This window comes from Argopecten irradians, chromosome 11 (assembly GCF_041381155.1).
Source record: "Argopecten irradians isolate NY chromosome 11, Ai_NY, whole genome shotgun sequence".
Taxonomy (NCBI): Eukaryota; Metazoa; Mollusca; class Bivalvia; order Pectinida; family Pectinidae; genus Argopecten; species Argopecten irradians.
Genome location: NC_091144.1, coordinates 8,502,353 through 8,526,702, shown reverse-complemented (window position 1 = coordinate 8,526,702; position 24,350 = coordinate 8,502,353). Strand labels below are relative to the sequence as shown.

At 32.2% G+C, this 24,350-nt stretch overlaps 1 protein-coding gene across 1 annotated transcript in view; it reads left to right on the top strand.

Moving 5' to 3' along the window:
* LOC138334685 (transforming growth factor beta regulator 1-like) overlaps positions 1-24,350 on the top strand; it is a 43,704-nt gene that overhangs the window by 15,157 nt on the left and 4,197 nt on the right. Inside the window, exons 3-8 of the mRNA XM_069283351.1 lie at positions 735-852; positions 1,350-1,420; positions 2,091-2,302; positions 5,695-5,831; positions 6,295-6,441; positions 7,068-7,165. Of these exons, the coding sequence (XP_069139452.1) occupies positions 735-852; positions 1,350-1,420; positions 2,091-2,302; positions 5,695-5,831; positions 6,295-6,441; positions 7,068-7,165 (783 nt within the window). The remainder of the gene's footprint in view (positions 1-734; positions 853-1,349; positions 1,421-2,090; positions 2,303-5,694; positions 5,832-6,294; positions 6,442-7,067; positions 7,166-24,350) is intronic.

Below are 24,350 nucleotides of genomic sequence, written 5' to 3'. Positions count from 1 at the left end.
ATTTGTGTATTAGGTTGTGATTTGTGTATTAGGTTGTGATTTGATGTATTAAATTGTGATTTAATGTATTAGATTGTGATTTGATGTATTAGGTTGTGATCTGTGTATTAGGTTGTGATTTGATGTATTAAATTGTGATTTAATGTATTAGATTGTGATTTAATGTATTACATTGTGATTTAATGTATTAGGTTGTGATTTGATGTATTAGGTTGTGATTTGTGTATTAGGTTGTGATTTGATGTATTAAATTGTGATTTAATGTATTAGATTGTGATTTGATGTATTAGGTTGTGATCTGTGTATTAGGTTGTGATTTGATGTATTAAATTGTGATTTAATGTATTAGATTGTGATTTAATGTATTAGATTGTGATTTAATGTATTAGGTTGTGATTTGTGTATTAGGTTGTGATTTGTGTATTAGGTTGTGATTTGATGTATTAAGTTGTGATTTGATGTATTAGGTTGTGATTTGATGTATTAAGTTGTGATTTGATGTATTAAGTTGTGATTTGATGTATTAGGTTGTGATCTGTGTATTAGGTTGTGATTTAATGTATTAGGTTGTGATTTGATGTATTAGGTTGTGATTTGTGTATTAGGTTGTGATTTGATGTATTAGGTTGTGATTTGTGTATTAAGTTGTGATTTGATGTATTAGGTTGTGATTTGATGTATTAAGTTGTGATTTGATGTATTGATGTATTAAGTTGTGATTTGATGTTTTCTAGGTTTCCTGCTGGATCTCATCCTGTACCAGGTAGGATTATAACCAGACCAATCCTGGCCCCAAACCCTTACGTTAGGAAATGGAGACGACTAAAAAAAGTCATCAAGGATCTCATGTTTGTAAGTACCATAATTAAGATATCCTTTGTTTGGGATGGACCAACCCACCAGTTTTAAAAAGAGTTGACACTTGGGTATTTAAAAAAATATATATATTATTAAAGAGAAGGTTAATAACTCTCACCATAATGTCATAAACCATAAACAGCATCTGCAACCGAAAGTGTAGAAGTGACCATCTAGTTTTGAATTAAAAACATTTTGCAAAGCAAAGATAAAAAAAAAATATAGCATTTTAGGTTAATAAGTCAGTCGGTTAATATTTCATTTTATAGACAATCAATCTTACCAATTATATGCTGTTTCTTCTGTATTGCATTTGATTCTATACTGAAGTAAATACAGCAAATGCACTTATTGAATCTGTATTTAGCTGCATATTTCAGAGGAAGTTATGTCCCTTTCTTCTGATGAAATGTAAACAGTGATAAGTGAAATGTTACTGTACTAGAAGATCCCATTTCTAAGACTGAAAAATTGTTCTGCTTCACATCCAGGTAAATGCTGCAATATGTGACGAGGTGGTTAGAGTTGAGGAAAAGGTTGCAAAAGCGAAAGAGGAAAGACGGTAAATATACACCCAGACGATATTAATGTTAATGTGTCACCATGCTGATTTCTAATAAAAGTGAATATCATAAAGTGAAAATAAGAACATTGAAATGTATATCGACGTATTTCGTCGAAAATACATTGCAAAATTGTAAAACACTCCATTTTATATCTTCTCATAAGTGTTCCAAAGGGAACATAATTTACAATATACATAATATAAACTGTCTCTGCTCCAAAGTTTGGACTGCGTAGCCTTCATCTGGAAAATGAATCACTGTTTACTGATCAAGTCACCATCTTGCTACCATCTTGGTTTTAAAAGACAGTGAGAGTTTTTAAATATCTTAATTAGAAAACAAAATTACAAAACAGTTTATGTACAACATCTCGATTAGAAAGAAAAATTACAATTAGTACAAGTTGAAACCTATAAACTATGCAGTATTCTGCATACTAATGATATTTTTCTGGTTAATACATGGATTTCTAGTTTTTGGATTACCTATATTTTTGTGACAGGTTCTTGCTATGTAAGGTGCTACATTACCAGTCCTACACAAAAGGATTTCTCGTTTTTGAATTACCTATATTTTTGAGACAGGTTCTTGCTATGTAAGGTGCTACATTACCAGTCCTACACAAAAGGATTTCTCGTTTTTGAATTACCTATATTTTTGTGACAGGTTCTTGCTACGTAAGGTGCTACATTACCAGTCCTACACAGAAGGGGCACTCTCGTCTGACAAGTCTTCACCAGGTGGCGCTCCTGTGAAACTCAGCGGCTTGTCTCCCGGAGAAAGCTCCGACCCACAAACTGTCAAAGTCAAAAGCAAAACAAAGAAAAAGGTTCCATCTGCTGAGAGAAAGAAAGCCACTACTACCAAAGAATTATTAGGTGAACTGATGATCAGAACATTTGTTTTATTTATAGAATGTTCATAATCTTCTACAATCAGTTTAAGATGCTTATGCTAGATATTATGATGATTTAAAATAGATGATGAAATTATGCTTTTGAAAGCATAGTTTATGTGTCTGCAGCTGTCTGACATGGACTCATTTATTACATCTGAGACATGAATCATGGTTTTATGAGAAGATATTGGAATACAGTCAAACCTCGATGTATCAAAGTTCAAGGGACCGTCAGAAAAACTTCAAAACATCGAGACTTAGAAATATTCACGGTTGAAATTAGACCAATGGTTTTTTTTTACCATGACCAACTGTGGTTGTTGTGTACATAATGTCTCCCTTCTGTAAACTTTATAATCATTGTATTTACCACAAACAAAACATAATAAAAATGAAGTATGCAATTAATCACATGTATTGCTGTCATTAGCATTAGCAATACATGTATATGATAAACAAGACTAACGTGTACTATATATATATATATATAGCTAGGCCTAACCAATGTACATGTGTACGTTTGGTGACTATTTAAGCAATGGTAAATATTACGGAATGAATATAAAAATGAAAACACGTTGTTAAAGCGAAACTAAAAAGGAGGAACCGAAAGTGCTAGAACACCTTCAAAATACTTCGATTTAGAATAATCAATTTGCTCCAGTATTAATGCCAAAGTTTTGCGATGTAATAAGTTTGAGTATGAGTTACTAATAATGTGGCTCGCTATTTACCGTTACGTAAATTCTACAAACCACTACCTATGTCGGCGGCGAACATCAAAAACACAACTAACTGTATTTTTGCCGTACTAATGATTTAATAATGCAGCTTGTAAAAACAAAGCACTGGGTATCGGCCTGATCAATGATATTAATTATCTTTAATTATATTGATGACATCAAGCAAGCAACACAAGCTGTCATAATCCCTATTGTCCAGCGAAGGGTTGTCGCGAGACAGCTAGGTGTGACAGCATGCCGCAGGGTATCGGCGAACACCTGATCTGTACAGGTAAATTTTTAGGTCATCTGACCGAAGGTCAGGATGACCTATTGTCATCGCGTTTCGTCCGTCGTCGTGCGCCGTGCGCCGTGCATCGCGCGTAAGACTATTTATACAAAAGCCTACTCCTCCTTCATTCTTTGATGGATTTCATCCATATTTGGTTTGAAACATCATTGGGGAAGGACAATCATATTTTATATAAATGAGCCTGGTCCGACCCCTAGGGGCTGAGGGGTGGGGCACCAAAAGGGCAAATTTTCTTATTTTAAGCTTTAAAATCCTACTCCTCCTTCATCCTTGGATGGATTTCATCCATATTTGGTGTGAAACTTCATTAGGGAAGGACAATCATATTTTATATAAATGAGCTTAGTCCGACCCCTAGGGTCAGAGGGGCAGGGCCTCAAAAGGGCAAATTTTCTTAATTTTAGCTTTAAAATCCTACTCCTCCTTCATCCTTGGATGGATTTCATCCATATTTGGTGTGAAACTTCATTAGGGTAGGACAATCATATTTTATATAAATGAGCCTGGTCCGACCCCTATGGTCAGAGGGGCGGGGCCCCAAAAGGGCAAATTTTCTTAATTTTAGCTTCAAAATCCTACTCCTCCTTCATCCATATTTGGTTTGAAACATCATTGGGGAAGGACAATCATATTTTATATAAATGAGCCTGGTCCGACCCCTAAGGGCTGAGGGGTGGGGCCCCAAAAGGGCAAATTTTCTTATTTTAGCTTGAAATTCCTACTCCTCCTTCATCCTTGGATGGATTTCATCCATATTTAGTGTGAAACTTCATTAGGGAAGGACAATCATATTTTATATAAATGAGCTTGGTCTGACCCCTAGGGGCTGAGGGGCAGGGCCTCAAAAGGGCAAATTTTCTTAATTTTAGCTTTAAAATCCTACTCCTCCTTCATCCTTGGATGGATTTCATCCATATTTGGTGTGAAACTTCATTAGGGAAGGACAATCATATTTTATATAAATGAGCCTGGTCCGACCCCTAGGGGCCCCAAAAGGGCAAATTTTCTTAATTTTAGCTTTAAAATCCTACTCCTCCTTCATCCTTGGATGGATTTCATCCATATATGGTTTAAAACATAATTGGGAAAGGACAATCATATTTTATATAAATGAGCCTGGTCCAACCCCTAGGGGCTGAGGGGTGGGGCCCCAAAAGGGCAAATTTTCTTATTTTAGCTTTAAATTCCTACTCCTCCTTCATCCTTTGATGGATTTCATCCATATTTAGTGTGAAACATCATTAGGTAAGGACATTCATATTTTATATATTTGAGATAGGTCTGACCCCTAGGGGCTGAGGGGTGGGGCCCCAAAAGGGCAAATAATCTTATTTTAAGCTTTAAAATTCTACTCCTCCTTCATCCCTGGATGGATTTCATTTATATTTAGTGTGAAACATCATTGGGCAAGGACAATCATATTTTATATAAATGAACCTGGTCCGACCCCTAGGGGCTGAAGGGGGGGGGGGCCAAAAGGGCAAACTTTTTTTAATTTTAGCTGGCCCACTTCCTGTTTTGAGGTTTCACTCTCTGATCTCAATGAAAATTGGTCTATAGGGGTTTTAATTGATGCCGAACAACATGCAAACATTTTCGTAAAAATTTTGTTATTTCAAGATGGCTGCTGGCCCACTTCCTGTGTTCGGGTTCATTCCAGATCTCAATGAAAATTGGTCTAAAGGGGTTTTAATTGATTCAGAAGGGGGAACTTTAGGTGAGGACAATCATGTTTTATAAAGGACCAGGCTAAGACCTAACAATATTAATTGTTAACCACTACTTTATACTGTGACTTTGTTGTTTTGTGCCATGAGTCAGATGGCCGTAAAGGCCCATGGGCCTCTTGTTATTCGAATCATCGAGTGTCAGTTACCTATGATTCTATAACAAATGGTCCATGAAAAAAATTTGATACACCAAGAACTTCCATTCATAAAACTTTGATTCATACATGGGTTAGTTAGTTATGTTATATAGTGAAGAAATTTGGGACCAGACAAAAAGTTTGATACAGCAAGAAATTTGATTCATCGGAGTTCGAATCATTGAGGTTTGACTGTATTTGAAATTTTCATGCTTGATATTATTCTGTATTTGCACATAATAAAGTTGTCTGCCCTTCGAATTCTCTGCCATGCCTTTATGAGCAAAATGTTGTATTACATGTATTCAGGGAAAACGATCTAAGATTCATTATCAAAGTATTGACATCACAATCAATACCTATCCACAAGTACAGATAATTCTGTCACAGGAAATATATATATTCTAGTTACGCAAGATATCAAGAATGTACATAATTGTTTGCTGATTGTTCGGTTTTGTGATGTACAGATGGTGCCCAGGTGAAACCAAAGAAGAGTAAAAGTCAAATAACAAAGAAAGTGATTCCTCCCCTGCAGCTAGATTCAACAGGACGTCCTGTGTTCCCACTAGCCCTGGGAGAATTAACAATTCACAGTATTGGAGAGGTAGCAATTAACATCATAATGATGATCTTACCTAGCGATACACATTATTGATATACTTAAACAAGAAAGCCTGGGTCAAATTTGTTTAAAAATAAATTTAAGGTTATTGGTCATGATATTATGTAAAATTAAGATCTGGTCTGAGATGTCTGGGGTCAAATTTTGATCGCAATCATTTTATCCTTCGTATTTTGAAATGGTCTACATGTATTACCTTGCTTTCATGTCCAATATGACCAACTATATGAACTAATATGAAGTTATGATCTGTATGCAACAAATAAAATTACTATAGGGCCCAAATTGACAATTCTCCCTTGACTTCTATGACCTTGAACAAACTTTGTTGGAAAACTCACTTTGTCGTTCTGAAAACTGAAAGTTCAAACAAGGACGTTCTATTTATACAAGTTTCTCATTCAGAAACAAATTATTTTGATGTGAACTTTACGTTTTTTCCAAGATTGTGACAGATCGGCCAGGATTCCATACTCCCAAGTGTATTTATCCTGAGGGCTACTGTAGTACCCGAGTGTTTGCCAGTACGAGTGGGGATGATCAGAAGTGTCTGTATACATGTAAGATATCAGACGGAGGGAAAGGACCCATCGTAAGTATGCCAATTAACATTGGCCAGTATGGATTAGATACACAAAATGAAAAATCATTTCAGAATCAATTTTTTTTATAAATAAACCACATTAAACCAACATGTTTGTTATAGTGTACTATTTTATATTGATTCAAACTACGATGTCAAACAAAGATTTGCTGTAAGACTTGACAAACACTGAAATTACTGCAATAAATTACAATATATCATAACATCATTTTGTGTAGCAATAACCAACCCACTATATTTATATGGATGTCCTTAAATAACCAATGGCATTTTAACACAAAAAGTCTACTGCATGGTTGTGACAATTGTGATGAAGAAAAAAATACATATTTATTGCAATGCATATCAGAATATATATCTGAAACTAAAAGATTTTTTTAGATTTTTCTACTATGATAGGTTGGGGAGATACACTAATAATAATATTCATTTATAATGTAATGTTAAATGTTAAAATATTTTGTTGATAATTGTACTATACCGGATTTGTTTGGAGATGGCTAATATAGGCTTTGCCTGTTGCCAAATCCATTTGCATATTTTTTTTGCAATAAAATTTGTTGAAATGAAATGAAATGAACCAATGTTATTGAATCTATGTATTGTTATAACAGTTTGAGATCGCCCCAGAAGACAATACAGATCGTGTACTGAGGAGTGATTCTCCATCGGATTGTCACAACTTACTTATTACAGCTGTCAACAAAAGCAGGTTTGTACTACATCATGCCTCGGGATCATGGAGCAATCTGAAGTCCAACACTGTCTCAAGTTTTCACCTAGTCAATCAAAGATGACGTTACAAAAAGTTACGTCATTACTGATTGGCTAAGTCTAAACTTAAGAATGTTTCATGATGCTGGAGTCAGGTAATCTGAGATGGTGGAGTATTCTGTGGTTGACCTTCTTGTTGTCAGCGATGATGAAATAATAATTTTGCACAATTAAAACATTTTCTTCTCAGAAGCTCTATCCATGTTTAGAATACTTGTATTAAGACTTTTTCATGTTCCTTGAATAAATTGTTTGTGTCTTGATATTTGAAAATGTTACTGTCAGACATCTTAGTTTCACTTCACGACTCTGTTATTACATTATTAAATTACTTGATAAGTTTGATTCTATTTGGGCCTGTTATTACATTATTAAGTTACTCGGTAAGTGATGCTATTTGGGCCTGTTATTACATTATTAAGTTACTTGATAAGTTTGATTCTATTTGAGCCTGTTATTACATTATTAAGTTACTTGGTAAGTGATTCTATTTGGGCCTGTTATTACATTATTAAGTTACTCGGTAAGTGATTCTATTTGAGCCTGTTATAACATTATTAAGTTACTTGGTAAGTGATTCTATTTGAGCCTGTTATTACATTATTAAGTTACTTGGTAAGTGATGCTATTTGGGCCTGTTATTACATTATTAAGTTACTCGGTAAGTGATTCTATTTGGGCCTGTTATTACATTATTAAGTTACTTGGTAAGTGATGCTATTTGGGCCTGTTATTACATTATTAAGTTACTCGGTAAGTGATTCTATTTGAGCCTGTTATTACATTATTAAGTTACTTGGTAAGTGATGCTATTTGGGCCTGTTATTACATTATTAAGTTACTCGGTAAGTGATGCTATTTGGGCCTGTTATTACATTATTAAGTTACTCGGTAAGTGATTCTATTTGAGCCTGTTATTACATTATTAAGTTACTTGATAAGTGATGCTATTTGGGCCTGTTATTACATTATTAAGTTACTTGGTAAGTGATGCTATTTGGGCCTGTTATTACATTATCAAGTTATTCAGTAAGTGATTCTATTTGAGCGTGTTATTACATTATTAAGTTACTTGGTAAGTGATGCTATTTGGGCCTGTTATTACATTATTAAGTTACTTGGTAAGTGATGCTATTTGGGCCTGTTATTACATTATTAAGTTACTCGGTCAGTGATGCTATTTGGGCCTGTTATTACATTATTAAGTTACTCGGTAAGTGATTCTATTTGGGCCTGTTATTACATTATTAAGTTACTTGGTAAGTGATGCTATTTGGGCCTGTTATTACATTATCAAGTTACTTGATAAGTTTGATTCTATTTGGGCCTGTTATTACATTATTAAGTTACTTGATAAGTTTGATTCTATTTGGGCCTGTTATTACATTATTAAGTTACTTGGTAAGTGATTCTATTTGAGCCTGTTATTACATTATTAAGTTACTTGATAAGTTTGATTCTATTTTGGCCTGTTATTACATTATTAAGTTACTCGGTAAGTGATGCTATTTTGGCCTGTTATTACATTGTCAAGTTACTCGGTAAGTGATGATATTTAAGCCTGTTATTACATTATTAAGTTACTCGGTAAGTGATGCTATTTTGGCCTGTTATTACATTGTCAAGTTACTCGGTAAGTGATGATATTTAAGCCTGTTATTACATTATTAAGTTACTCGGTAAGTGTTTCTATTTGGGCCTGTTATTACATTATTAAGTTACTCGATAAGTGATGATATTTAAGCCTGTTATTACATTATTAAGTTACTCGGTAAGTGTTTCTATTTGAGCCTGTTATTACATTATTAAGTTACTTGGTAAGTGATTCTATTTTGGCCTGTTATTACATTATTAAGTTACTCAGTAAGTGATGCTATTTGGGCCTGTTATTACATTATTAAGTTACTCAGTAAGTGATTCTATTTGGGCCTGTTATTACATTATTAAGTTACTTGGTAAGTGATTCTATTTGAGCCTGTTATTACATTATTAAGTTACTCGGTAAGTGATTCTATTTGGGCCTGTTATTACATTATTAAGTTACTCAGTAAGTGATGCTATTTGGGCCTGTTATTACAATATTAAGTTACTCGGTAAGTGATGCTATTTGGGCCTGTTATTACATTATTAAGTTACTCAGTAAGTGATGCTATTTGGGCCTGTTATTACATTATTAAGTTACTCAGTAAGTGATTCTATTTGAGCCTGTTATTACATTATTAAGTTACTTGGTAAGTGATGCTATTTGGGCCTGTTATTACATTATTAAGTTACTCAGTAAGTGATGCTATTTGGGCCTGTTATTACATTATTAAGTTACTCAGTAAGTGATTCTATTTGGGCCTGTTATTACATTATTAAGTTACTTGGTAAGTGATGCTATTTGGGCCTGTTATTACATTATTAAGTTACTCAGTAAGTGATGCTATTTGGGCCTGTTATTACATTATTAAGTTACTCGGTAAGTGTTTCTATTTGGGCGTGTTATTACATTATTAAGTTACTTGGTAAGTGATGCTATTTGGGCCTGTTATTACATTATTAAGTTACTCAGTAAGTGATGCTATTTGGGCCTGTTATTACATTATTAAGTTACTCAGTAAGTGATGCTATTTGGGCCTGTTATTACATTATTAAGTTACTCAGTAAGTGATGCTATTTGGGCCTGTTATTACATTATTAAGTTACTCGGTAAGTGATTCTATTTGGGCCTGTTATTACATTATCAAGTTACTTGATAAGTTTGATTCTATTTGGGCCTGTTATTACATTATTAAGTTACTTGGTAAGTTTGATTCTATTTGGGCCTGTTATTACATTATCAAGTTACTCGGTAAGTGATGCTATTTGAGCCTGTTATTACATTATTAAGTTACTTGGTAAGTGATTCTATTTTGGCCTGTTATTACATTATTAAGTTACTTGGTAAGTGATGCTATTTGGGCCTGTTATTACATTATTAAGTTACTTGGTAAGTGATTCTATTTGAGCCTGTTATAACAATATTAAGTTACTCAGTAAGTGATGCTATTTGGGCCTGTTATTACATTATTAAGTTACTCAGTAAGTGATGCTATTTGGGCCTGTTATTACATTATTAAGTTACTTGATAAGTGATGCTATTTGGGCCTGTTATCACATTATTAAGTTACTTGGTAAGTGATGCTATTTTGGCCTGTTATTACATTATTAAGTTACTTGGTAAGTGATTCTATTTGAGCCTGTTATTACATTATTAAGTTACTCAGTAAGTGATTCTATTTGGGCCTGTTATTACATTATTAAGTTACTCGGTAAGTGATGCTATTTGGGCCTGTTATTACATTATTAAGTTACTTGGTAAGTGATGCTATTTGGGCCTGTTATTACATTATTAAGTTACTTGGTAAGTGATTATATTTGGGCCTGTTATTACATTATTAAGTTACTCGGTAAGTGATTCTATTTTGGCCTGTTATTACATTATTAAGTTACTCAGTAAGTGATGCTATTTGAGCCTGTTATTACATTATTAAGTTACTTGGTAAGTGATGCTATTTGGGCCTGTTATTACATTATCAAGTTACTTGATAAGTGATGCTATTTGGGCCTGTTATTACATTATTAAGTTACTTGGTAAGTGATGCTATTTGAGCCTGTTATTACATTATTATGTTACTCGGTAAGTGATGCTATTTTGGCCTGTTATTACATTGTCAAGTTACTCGGTAAGTGATGATATTTAAGCCTGTTATTACATTATTAAGTTACTCGGTAAGTGTTTCTATTTGGGCCTGTTATTACATTATTAAGTTACTCGATAAGTGATGATATTTAAGCCTGTTATTACATTATTAAGTTACTCGGTAAGTGTTTCTATTTGGGCCTGTTATTACATTATTAAGTTACTCGATAAGTGATTCTATTTGGGCCTGTTATTACATTATTAAGTTACTCGATAAGTGTTTCTATTTGAGCCTGTTATTACATTATTAAGTTACTCGGTAAGTGTTTCTATTTGGGCGTGTTATTACATTATTAAGTTACTTGGTAAGTGATGCTATTTGGGCCTGTTATAACATTATTAAGTTACTCGGTAAGTGATTCTATTTGGGCCTGTTACTACATTATTAAGTTACTCGGTAAGTGTTTCTATTTGAGCCTGTTATTACATTATTAAGTTACTCAGTAAGTGATTCTATTTGGGCCTGTTATTACATTATTAAGTTACTCAGTAAGTGATGCTATTTGGGCCTGTTATTACATTATTAAGTTACTCGGTAAGTGTTTCTATTTGAGCCTGTTATTACATTATTAAGTTACTCAGTAAGTGATTCTATTTGGGCCTGTTATTACATTATTAAGTTACTTGGTAAGTGATTCTATTTGGGCCTGTTATTACATTATTAAGTTACTTGGTAAGTGATGCTATTTGGGCCTGTTATAACATTATTAAGTTACTCGGTAAGTGATGCTATTTGAGCCTGTTATTACATTATTAAGTTACTCAGTAAGTGATGCTATTTGGGCCTGTTATTACATTATTAAGTTACTCGGTAAGTGATTCTATTTGGGCCTGTTATTACATTATTAAGTTACTTGATAAGTTTGATTCTATTTGAGCCTGTTATTACATTATTAAGTTACTTGGTAAGTTTGATTCTATTTGGGCCTGTTATTACATTATCAAGTTACTTGGTAAGTGATTCTATTTGGGCCTGTTATTACATTATTAAGTTACTTGGTAAGTGATTCTATTTGAGCCTGTTATTACATTATTAAGTTACTTGGTAAGTGATTCTATTTGAGCCTGTTATTACATTATTAAGTTACTCAGTAAGTGATTCTATTTGGGCCTGTTATTACATTATTAAGTTACTCGGTAAGTGATGCTATTTGGGCCTGTTATTACATTATTAAGTTACTCGGTAAGTGATGCTATTTGGGCCTGTTATTACATTATTAAGTTACTCGGTCAGTGATGCTATTTGGGCCTGTTATTACATTATTAAGTTACTCGGTAAGTGATTCTATTTTGGCCTGTTATTACATTATTAAGTTACTCAGTAAGTGATGCTATTTGAGCCTGTTATTACATTATTAAGTTACTTGGTAAGTGATTCTATTTGAGCCTGTTATTACATTATTAAGTTACTCGGTAAGTGATTCTATTTTGGCCTGTTATTACATTATTAGGTTACTCAGTAAGTGATGCTATTTGGGCCTGTTATTACATTATTAAGTTACTCGGTAAGTGATGCTATTTGGGCCTGTTATTACATTATTAAGTTACTCGGTAAGTGATGCTATTTGGGCCTGTTATTACATTATTAAGTTACTTGATAAGTGATGCTATTTGGGCCTGTTATTACATTATTAAGTTACTTGGTAAGTGATGCTATTTGGGCCTGTTATTTCATTATTAAGTTACTTTATAAGTTTGATTCTATTCGAGCCTGTTATTACATTATTAAGTTACTTGGTAAGTGTTTCTATTTGGGCCTGTTATTACATTATTAAGTTACTCAGTAAGTGATGCTATTTGGGCCTGTTATTACATTATTAAGTTACTTGGTAAGTGATTCTATTTGGGCCTGTTATTACATTATTAAGTTACTCGATAAGTGTTTCTATTTGAGCCTGTTATTACATTATTAAGTTACTCGGTAAGTGTTTCTATTTGGGCCTGTTATTACATTATTAAGTTACTCAGTAAGTGATTCTATTTGGGCCTGTTATTACATTATTAAGTTACTCAGTAAGTGATGATATTTAAGCCTGTTATTACATTATCAAGTTACTTGATAAGTTTGATTCTATTTGAGCCTGTTATTACATTATTAAGTTACTCAGTAAGTGATGCTATTTGAGCCTGTTATTACATTATTAAGTTACTTGGTAAGTGATTCTATTTGAGCCTGTTATTACATTATTAAGTTACTTGGTAAGTGATTCTATTTGGGCCTGTTATTACATTATTAAGTTACTCAGTAAGTGATGCTATTTGGGCCTGTTATTACATTATTAAGTTACTTGGTAAGTGATGCTATTTGGGCCTGTTATTACATTATTAAGTTACTCGGTAAGTGATGCTATTTGAGCCTGTTATTACATTATTAAGTTACTCAGTAAGTGATTCTATTTGAGCCTGTTATTACATTATTAAGTTACTCGGTAAGTGTTTCTATTTGAGCCTGTTATTACATTATTAAGTTACTCAGTAAGTGATTCTATTTGGGCCTGTTATTACATTATTAAGTTACTCGATAAGTGTTTCTATTTGAGCCTGTTATTACATTATTAAGTTACTCGGTAAGTGTTTCTATTTGGGCCTGTTATTACATTATTAAGTTACTCAGTAAGTGATTCTATTTGGGCCTGTTATTACATTATTAAGTTACTCAGTAAGTGATGCTATTTGAGCCTGTTATTACATTATTAAGTTACTTGGTAAGTGATTCTATTTGAGCCTGTTATTACATTATTAAGTTACTCAGTAAGTGATGCTATTTTAGCCTGTTATTACATTATTAAGTTACTCGATAAGTGTTTCTATTTGAGCCTGTTATTACATTATTAAGTTACTCGGTAAGTGTTTCTATTTGGGCCTGTTATTACATTATTAAGTTACTCAGTAAGTGATTCTATTTGGGCCTGTTATTACATTATTAAGTTACTTGGTAAGTGATGCTATTTGGGCCTGTTATTACATTATTAAGTTACTCGGTAAGTGATGCTATTTGAGCCTGTTATTACAATATTAAGTTACTCGGTAAGTGATTCTATTTGGGCCTGTTATTACATTATTAAGTTACTCGGGAAGTGATGCTATTTGGGCCTGTTATTACATTATTAAGTTACTCGGTAAGTGATTCTATTTGGGCCTGTTATTACATTATTAAGTTACTCGGTAAGTGATGCTATTTGGGCCTGTTATTACATTATTAAGTTACTTGGTAAGTGATTCTATTTGGGCCTGTTATTACATTATTAAGTTACTCGGTCAGTGATGCTATTTGGGCCTGTTATTACATTATAAAGTTACTCAGTAAGTGATTCTATTTGAGCCTGTTATTTCATTATTAAGTTACTTTATAAGTTTGATTCTATTTGGGCCTGTTATTACAATATTAAGTTACTCGGTAAGTGATGCTATTTGGGCCTGTTATTACAATATTAAGTTACTCGGTAAGTGATGCTATTTGGGCCTGTTATTACAATATTAAGTTACTCGGTAAGTGATGATATTTAAGCCTGTTATTACATTATTAAGTTACTCGGTAAGTGATGCTATTTGAGCCTGTTATTACATTATTAAGTTACTCGGTAAGTGATGCTATTTGAGCCTGTTATTACATTATTAAGTTACTTGGTAAGTGATGCTATTTGGGCCTGTTATTACATTATTAAGTTACTTGGTAAATGTTTCCTGTTTGGGCCTGTTATTACATTATTAAGTTACTCAGTAAGTGATGCTATTTGGGCCTGTTATCACATTATTAAGTTACTCGGTAAGTGATGCTATTTGAGCCTGTTATTACATTATTAAGTTACTTTATAAGTTTGATTCTATTTGGGCCTGTTATTACATTATTAAGTTACTCGGTAAGTGATGCTATTTGGGCCTGTTATTACATTATTAAGTTACTCAGTAAGTGATGCTATTTGAGCCTGTTATTACATTATTAAGTTATTCAGTAAGTGATGCTATTTGGGCCTGTTATTACATTATTAAGTTACTCAGTAAGTGATGCTATTTGGGCCTGTTATTACATTATTAAGTTACTCGGTAAGTGATTCTATTTGGGCCTGTTATTACATTATTAAGTTACTCGGTAAGTGATGCTATTTGGGCCTGTTATTACATTATTAAGTTACTCAGTAAGTGATGCTATTTGAGCCTGTTATTACATTATTAAGTTATTCAGTAAGTGATGCTATTTGGGCCTGTTATTACATTATTAAGTTACTCGGTAAGTGATTCTATTTGGGCCTGTTATTACATTATTAAGTTACTCAGTAAGTGATGCTATTTGAGCCTGTTATTACATTATTAAGTTACTTTATAAGTTTGATTCTATTTTGGCCTGTTATTACATTATTAAGTTACTTGGTAAGTGATGCTATTTGGGCCTGTTATTACATTATTAAGTTACTCAGTAAGTGATGCTATTTGAGCCTGTTATTACATTATTAAGTTACTTGGTAAGTGTTTCTATTTGGGCGTGTTATTACATTATTAAGTTACTCAGTAAGTGATGCTATTTGAGCCTGTTATTACATTATTAAGTTACTTGGTAAGTGATTCTATTTTGGCCTGTTATTACATTATTAAGTTACTCAGTAAGTGATGCTATTTGGGCCTGTTATTACATTATTAAGATACTCGATAAGTGTTTCTATTTGAGCCTGTTATTACATTATTAAGTTACTCGGTAAGTGTTTCTATTTGGGCCTGTTATTACATTATTAAGTTACTCGGTAAGTGATTCTATTTTGGCCTGTTATTACATTATTAAGTTACTCAGTAAGTGATTCTATTTGGGCCTGTTATTACATTATTCAGTTACTTGATAAGTGATGCTATTTTGGCCTGTTATTACATTATTAAGTTACTCAGTAAGTGATGCTATTTGAGCCTGTTATTACATTATTAAGTTACTTGATAAGTGATGCTATTTTGGCCTGTTATTACATTATTAAGTTACTCAGTAAGTGATGCTATTTGAGCCTGTTATTACATTATTAAGTTACTTTATAAGTTTGATTCTATTTTGGCCTGTTATTACATTATTAAGTTACTCGGTAAGTGATGCTATTTGGGCCTGTTATTACATTATTAAGTTACTCAGTAAGTGATGCTATTTGAGCCTGTTATCACATTATTAAGTTACTCGGTAAGTGATTCTATTTTGGCCTGTTATTACATTATTAAGTTACTTGGTAAGTGATGCTATTTGGGCCTGTTATTACATTATTAAGTTACTCGGTAAGTGATGCTATTTGGGCCTGTTATTACATTATTAAGTTACTCAGTAAGTGATGCTATTTGAGCCTGTTATCACATTATTAAGTTACTCGGTAAGTGATTCTATTTTGGCCTGTTATTACATTATTAAGTTACTCAGTAAGTGATTCTATTTGAGCCTGTTATCACATTATTAAGTTACCTGGTAAGTGATTCTATTTGAGCCTGTTATTTCATTATTAAGTTACTTTATAAGTTTGATTCTATTTGGGCCTGTTATTACATTATTAAGTTACTTTATAAGTTTGATTCTATTTGGGCCTGTTATTACATTATTAAGTTACTTTATCAGTTTGATTCTATTTGGGCCTGTTATTACAATATTAAGTTACTCGGTAAGTGATGCTATTTGGGCCTGTTATTACATTATTAAGTTACTCAGTAAGTGATGCTATTTGAGCCTGTTATTACATTATTAAGTTACTTGGTAAGTGATTCTATTTGAGCCTGTTATTACATTATTAAGTTACTCAGTAAGTGATTCTATTTGAGCCTGTTATTACATTATTAAGTTACTTGGTAAGTGATGCTATTTGGGCCTGTTATTACATTATTAAGTTACTCAGTAAGTGATTCTATTTGAGCCTGTTATTACATTATTAAGTTACTCAGTAAGTGATTCTATTTGGGCCTGTTATTACATTATTAAGTTACTCAGTAAGTGATGATATTTAAGCCTGTTATTACATTATCAAGTTACTTGATAAGTTTGATTCTATTTGAGCTGTTATTACATTATTAAGTTACTCAGTAAGTGATGCTATTTGAGCCTGTTATTACATTATTAAGTTACTCGGTAAGTGATGCTATTTGGGCCTGTTATTACATTATTAAGTTACTCGGTAAGTGATTCTATTTGAGCCTGTTATTACATTATTAAGTTACTTGGTAAGTGATTCTATTTGGGCCTGTTATTACATTATTAAGTTACTTGGTAAGTGATGCTATTTGGGCCTGTTATTACATTATTAAGTTACTTGGTAAGTGATTCTATTTGGGCCTGTTATTACATTATTAAGTTACTCGATAAGTGTTTCTATTTGAGCCTGTTATTACATTATTAAGTTACTTGGTAAGTGATGCTATTTGGGCCTGTTATTACATTATTAAGTTACTCAGTAAGTGATGCTATTTGGGCCTGTTATTACATTATTAAGTTACTTGGTAAGTGATTCTATTTGGGCCTGTTATTACATTATTAAGTTACTCGGTAAGTGATTCTATTTGGGCCTGTTATTACATTATTAAGTTACTCAGTAAGTGATGCTATTTGGGCCTGTTATTACATTATTAAGTTACTCGGTAAGTGATTCTATTTGGGCCTGTTATTACATTATTAAGTTACTCGGTAAGTGTTTCTATTTGAGCCTGTTATTACATTATTAAGTTACTTGGTAAGTGATTCTATTTGGGCCTGTTATTACATTATTAAGTTACTCGATAAGTGTTTCTATTTGGGCGTGTTATTACATTATTAAGTTACTTGGTAAGTGATTCTATTTGGGCCTGTTATTACATTATTAAGTTACTCGGTAAGTGATTCTATTTGGGCCTGTTATTACATTATTAAGTTACTCGGTAAGTGATGCTATTTGGGCCTGTTATTACATTATTAAGTTACTTGGTAAGTGATTCTATTTGGGCCTGTTATTACATTATTAAGTTACTCGGTCAGTGATGCTATTTGGGCCTGTTATTACATTATTAAGTTACTCAGTAAGTGATTCTATTTGAGCCTGTTATTTCATTATTAAGTTACTTTATAAGTTTGATTCTATTTGGGCCTGTTATTACAATATTAAGTTACTCGGTAAGTGATGCTATTTGGGCCTGTTATTACAATATTAAGTTACTCGGTAAGTGATGCTATTTGGGCCTGTTATTACAATATTAAGTTACTCGGTAAGTGATGATATTTAAGCCTGTTATTACATTATTAAGTTACTTTATAAGTTTGATTCTATTTGGGCCTGTTATTACAATATTAAGTTACTCGGTAAGTGATGCTATTTGAGCCTGTTATTACATTATTAAGTTACTCGGTAAGTGATGCTATTTGAGCCTGTTATTACATTATTAAGTTACTTGGTAAATGTTTCCTGTTTGGGCCTGTTATTACATTATTAAGTTACTTGGTAAATGTTTCCTGTTTGGGCCTGTTATTACATTATTAAGTTACTCAGTAAGTGATGCTATTTGGGCCTGTTATCACATTATTAAGTTACTCGGTAAGTGATGCTATTTGAGCCTGTTATTACATTATTAAGTTACTTTATAAGTTTGATTCTATTTGGGCCTGTTATTACATTATTAAGTTACTCAGTAAGTGATGCTATTTGGGCCTGTTATTACATTATTAAGTTACTCAGTAAGTGATGCTATTTGAGCCTGTTATTACATTATTAAGTTATTCAGTAAGTGATGCTATTTGGGCCTGTTATTACATTATTAAGTTACTCAGTAAGTGATGCTATTTGAGCCTGTTATTACATTATTAAGTTACTTTATAAGTTTGATTCTATTTTGGCCTGTTATTACATTATTAAGTTACTCGGTAAGTGATGCTATTTGGGCCTGTTATTACATTATTAAGTTACTCAGTAAGTGATGCTATTTGAGCCTGTTATCACATTATTAAGTTACTCGGTAAGTGATGCTATTTGGGCATGTTATTACATTATTAAGTTATTTGGTAAGTGATGCTATTTGGGCCTGTTATTACATTATTAAGTTACTCGGTAAGTGATGCTATTTGAGCCTGTTATTACATTATTAAGTTACTTTATAAGTTTGATTCTATTTTGGCCTGTTATTACATTATTAAGTTACTTGGTAAGTGATGCTATTTGGGCCTGTTATTACATTATTAAGTTACTTGGTAAGTGATGCTATTTGGGCCTGTTATTACATTATTAAGTTATTCAGTAAGTGATTCTATTTGGGCCTGTTATTACATTATTAAGTTACTTGGTAAGTGATGCTATTTGAGCCTGTTATTACATTATTAAGTTATTCAGTAAGTGATGCTATTTGGGCCTGTTATTACATTATTAAGTTACTCAGTAAGTGATGCTATTTTGGCCTGTTATTACATTATTAAGTTACTTGGTAAGTGATGCTATTTTGGCCTGTTATTACATTATTAAGTTACTCAGTAAGTGATGCTATTTGGGCCTGTTATTACATTATTAAGTTACTCAGTAAGTGATTCTATTTGAGCCTGTTATTACATTATAAAGTTACTTGGTAAGTGATGCTATTTGGGCCTGTTATTACATTATTAAGTTACTCGGTAAGTGTTTCTATTTGGGCCTGTTATTACATTATTAAGTTACTCGGTAAGTGATTCTATTTTGGCCTGTTATTACATTATTAAGTTACTCAGTAAGTGATGCTATTTGGGCCTGTTATTACATTATTAAGATACTCGATAAGTGTTTCTATTTGAGCCTGTTATTACATTATTAAGTTACTCGGTAAGTGTTTCTATTTGGGCCTGTTATTACATTATTAAGTTACTCGGTAAGTGATTCTATTTTGGCCTGTTATTACATTATTAAGTTACTCAGTAAGTGATTCTATTTGGGCCTGTTATTACATTATTAAGTTACTTGATAAGTGATGCTATTTTGGCCTGTTATTACATTATTAAGTTACTCAGTAAGTGATGCTATTTGAGCCTGTTATTACATTATTAAGTTACTCGGTAAGTGTTTCTATTTGAGCCTGTTATTACATTATTAAGTTACTTGGTAAGTGATTCTATTTGGGCCTGTTATTACATTATTAAGTTACTCAGTAAGTGATGCTATTTGGGCCTGTTATTACATTATTAAGTTACTCGGTAAGTGATGCTATTTGGGCCTGTTATTACATTATTAAGTTACTCAGTAAGTGATGCTATTTGAGCCTGTTATTACATTATTAAGTTACTTTATAAGTTTGATTCTATTTTGGCCTGTTATTACATTATTAAGTTACTCGGTAAGTGATGCTATTTGGGCCTGTTATTACATTATTAAGTTACTCAGTAAGTGATGCTATTTGAGCCTGTTATCACATTATTAAGTTACTCGGTAAGTGATGCTATTTTGGCCTGTTATTACATTATTAAGTTACTCAGTAAGTGATTCTATTTGAGCCTGTTATTACATTATTAAGTTACTCAGTAAGTGATTCTATTTGGGCCTGTTATTACATTATTAAGTTACTTGGTAAGTGATGCTTTTTTGGCCTGTTATTACATTATTAAGTTACTTGGTAAGTGATGCTATTTGGGCCTGTTATTACATTATTAAGTTACTCGGTAAGTGATTCTATTTGGGCCTGTTATTACATTATTAAGTTACTCGATAAGTGTTTCTATTTGAGCCTGTTATTACATTATTAAGTTACTCGGTAAGTGTTTCTATTTGGGCCTGTTATTACATTATTAAGTTACTTGGTAAGTGATGCTATTTTGGCCTGTTATTACATTATTAAGTTACTTGGTAAGTGATTCTATTTTGGCCTGTTATTACATTATTAAGTTACTCAGTAAGTGATTCTATTTGGGCCTGTTATTACATTATTAAGTTACTCAGTAAGTGATGCTATTTGGGCCTGTTATTACATTATTAAGTTACTCAGTAAGTGATTCTATTTGGGCCTGTTATTACATTATTAAGTTACTCAGTAAGTGATGCTATTTGAGCCTGTTATTACATTATTAAGTTACTCGGTAAGTGATTCTATTTGGGCCTGTTATTACATTATTAAGTTACTTGGTAAGTGATGCTATTTGGGCCTGTTATTACATTATTAAGTTACTCGATAAGTGTTTCTATTTGAGCCTGTTATTACATTATTAAGTTACTCGGTAAGTGTTTCTATTTGGGCCTGTTATTACATTATTAAGTTACTCAGTAAGTGATTCTATTTGAGCCTGTTATTACATTATTAAGTTACTTGGTAAGTGATTTTATTTGGGCCTGTTATTACATTATTAAGTTATTCAGTAAGTGATTCTATTTGGGCCTGTTATTACATTATTAAGTTACTCAGTAAGTGATTCTATTTGAGCCTGTTATTACATTATTAAGTTACTTGGTAAGTGATTCTATTTGGGCCTGTTATTACATTATTAAGTTACTCGGTCAGTGATGCTATTTGGGCCTGTTATAACATTATTAAGTTACTTGGTAAGTGATGCTATTTGGGCCTGTTATTACATTATTAAGTTACTCGGTAAGTTATGCTATTTGGGCCTGTTATTACATTATTAAGTTACTCGGTAAGTGATTGTATTTGGGCCTGTTATTACATTATTAAGTTACTTGGTAAGTGTTTCTATTTGAGCCTGTTATTACATTATTAAGTTACTCGGTAAGTGATTCTATTTGAGCCTGTTATTACATTATTAAGTTACTCGGTAAGTGATTCTATTTGAGCCTGTTATTACATTATTAAGTTACTCGGTAAGTGATTCTATTTGAGCCTGTTATTACATTATTAAGTTACTCGGTAAGTGATGCTATTTTGGCCTGTTATTACATTATTAAGTTACTTGATAAGTGTTTCTATTGGAGCCTGTTATTACATTATTAAGTTACTCGGTAAGTGATTCTATTTGAGCCTGTTATTACATTATTAAGTTACTTGGTAAGTGATTCTATTTTGGCCTGTTATTACATTATTAAGTTACTCGGTAAGTGTTTCTATTTGAGCCTGTTATTACATTATTAAGTTACTCAGTAAGTGATTCTATTTGGGCCTGTTATTACATTATTAAGTTACTCAGTAAGTGATGCTATTTGGGCCTGTTATTACATTATTAAGTTACTCGGTAAGTGATTCTATTTGAGCCTGTTATTACATTATTAAGTTACTCGGTAAGTGATTCTATTTGAGCCTGTTATTACATTATTAAGTTACTCGGTAAGTGATTCTATTTGAGCCTGTTATTACATTATTAAGTTACTCGGTAAGTGATTCTATTTGAGCCTGTTATTACATTATTAAGTTACTCGGTAAGTGATGCTATTTTGGCCTGTTATTACATTATTAAGTTACTTGATAAGTGTTTCTATTTGAGCCTGTTATTACATTATTAAGTTACTCGGTAAGTGATTCTATTTGAGCCTGTTATTACATTATTAAGTTACTTGGTAAGTGATTCTATTTTGGCCTGTTATTACATTATTAAGTTACTCGGTAAGTGTTTCTATTTGAGCCTGTTATTACATTATTAAGTTACTCAGTAAGTGATTCTATTTGGGCCTGTTATTACATTATTAAGTTACTCAGTAAGTGATGCTATTTGGGCCTGTTATTACATTATTAAGTTACTCGGTAAGTGATTCTATTTGAGCCTGTTATTACATTATTAAGTTACTCGGTAAGTGATTCTATTTGAGCCTGTTATTACATTATTAAGTTACTCGGTAAGTGATTCTATTTGGGCCTGTTATTACATTATTAAGTTACTCAGTAAGTGATGCTATTTGGGCCTGTTATTACATTATTAAGTTACTCGGTAAGTGATTCTATTTGAGCCTGTTATTACATTATTAAGTTACTTGGTAAGTGATTCTATTTGAGCGTGTTATTACATTATTAAGTTACTCAGTAAGTGATGCTATTTGAGCCTGTTATTACATTATTAAGTTATTCAGTAAGTGATGCTATTTGGGCCTGTTATTACATTATTAAGTTACTCAGTAAGTGATGCTATTTGGGCCTGTTATTACATTATTAAGTTACTTGGTAAGTAATTCTATTTGGGCCTGTTATTACATTATTAAGTTACTTGATAAGTGATGCTATTTTGGCCTGTTATTACATTATTAAGTTACTCGGTAAGTGTTTCTATTTGAGCCTGTTATTACATTATTAAGTTACTTGGTAAGTGATGCTATTTGGGCCTGTTATTACATTATTAAGTTACTCAGTAAGTGATTCTATTTGGGCCTGTTATTACATTATCAAGTTACTTGGTAAGTGATTCTATTTGGGCCTGTTATTACATTATTAAGTTACTCAGTAAGTGATTCTATTTGGGCCTGTTATTACAATATTAAGTTACTCGGTAAGTGATGCTATTTGGGCCTGTTATTACAATATTAAGTTACTCGGTAAGTGATGCTATTTGGGCCTGTTATTACATTATTAAGTTACTCAGTAAGTGATGCTATTTGGGCCTGTTATTACATTATTAAGTTACTCGGTAAGTGATGCTATTTGAGCCTGTTATTACATTATCAAGTTACTCGGTAAGTGATTCTATTTGGGCCTGTTATTACATTATTAAGTTACTCGGTAAGTGATGCTATTTGAGCCTGTTATTACATTATCAAGTTACTCGGTAAGTGATTCTATTTTGGCCTGTTATTACATTATTAAGTTACTCGGTAAGTGATGCTATTTTGGCCTGTTATTACATTATTAAGTTACTTGATAAGTGATGCTATTTGAGCCTGTTATTACATTATTAAGTTACTTGGTAAGTGATTCTATTTTGGCCTGTTATTACATTATTAAGTTACTCTGTAAGTGATTCTATTTGGGCCTGTTATTACATTATTAAGTTACTCGGTAAGTGATTCTATTTGAGCCTGTTATTACATTATTAAGTTACTCAGTAAGTGATGCTATTTGAGCCTGTTATAACATTATTAAGTTACTCAGTAAGTGATGCTATTTGAGCCTGTTATTACAATATTAAGTTACTCGGTAAGTGATGCTATTTGGGCCTGTTATTACATTATTAAGTTACTCGGTAAGTTTGATTCTATTTTGGCCTGTTATTACATTATTAAAGTTACTCGGTAAGTGATGCTATTTGGGCCTGTTATTACATTATTAAGTTACTCGGTAAGTTTGATTCTATTTTGGCCTGTTATTACATTATTAAGTTACTCGGTAAGTGATGCTATTTGGGCCTGTTATTACATTATTAAGTTACTCGATAAGTGTTTCTATTTGAGCCTGTTATTACATTATTAAGTTACTTGGTAAGTGATGCTATTTGGGCCTGTTATTACATTATTAAGTTACTCAGTAAGTGATGCTATTTGAGCCTGTTATCACATTATTAAGTTACTCGGTAAGTGATGCTATTTGGGCCTGTTATTACATT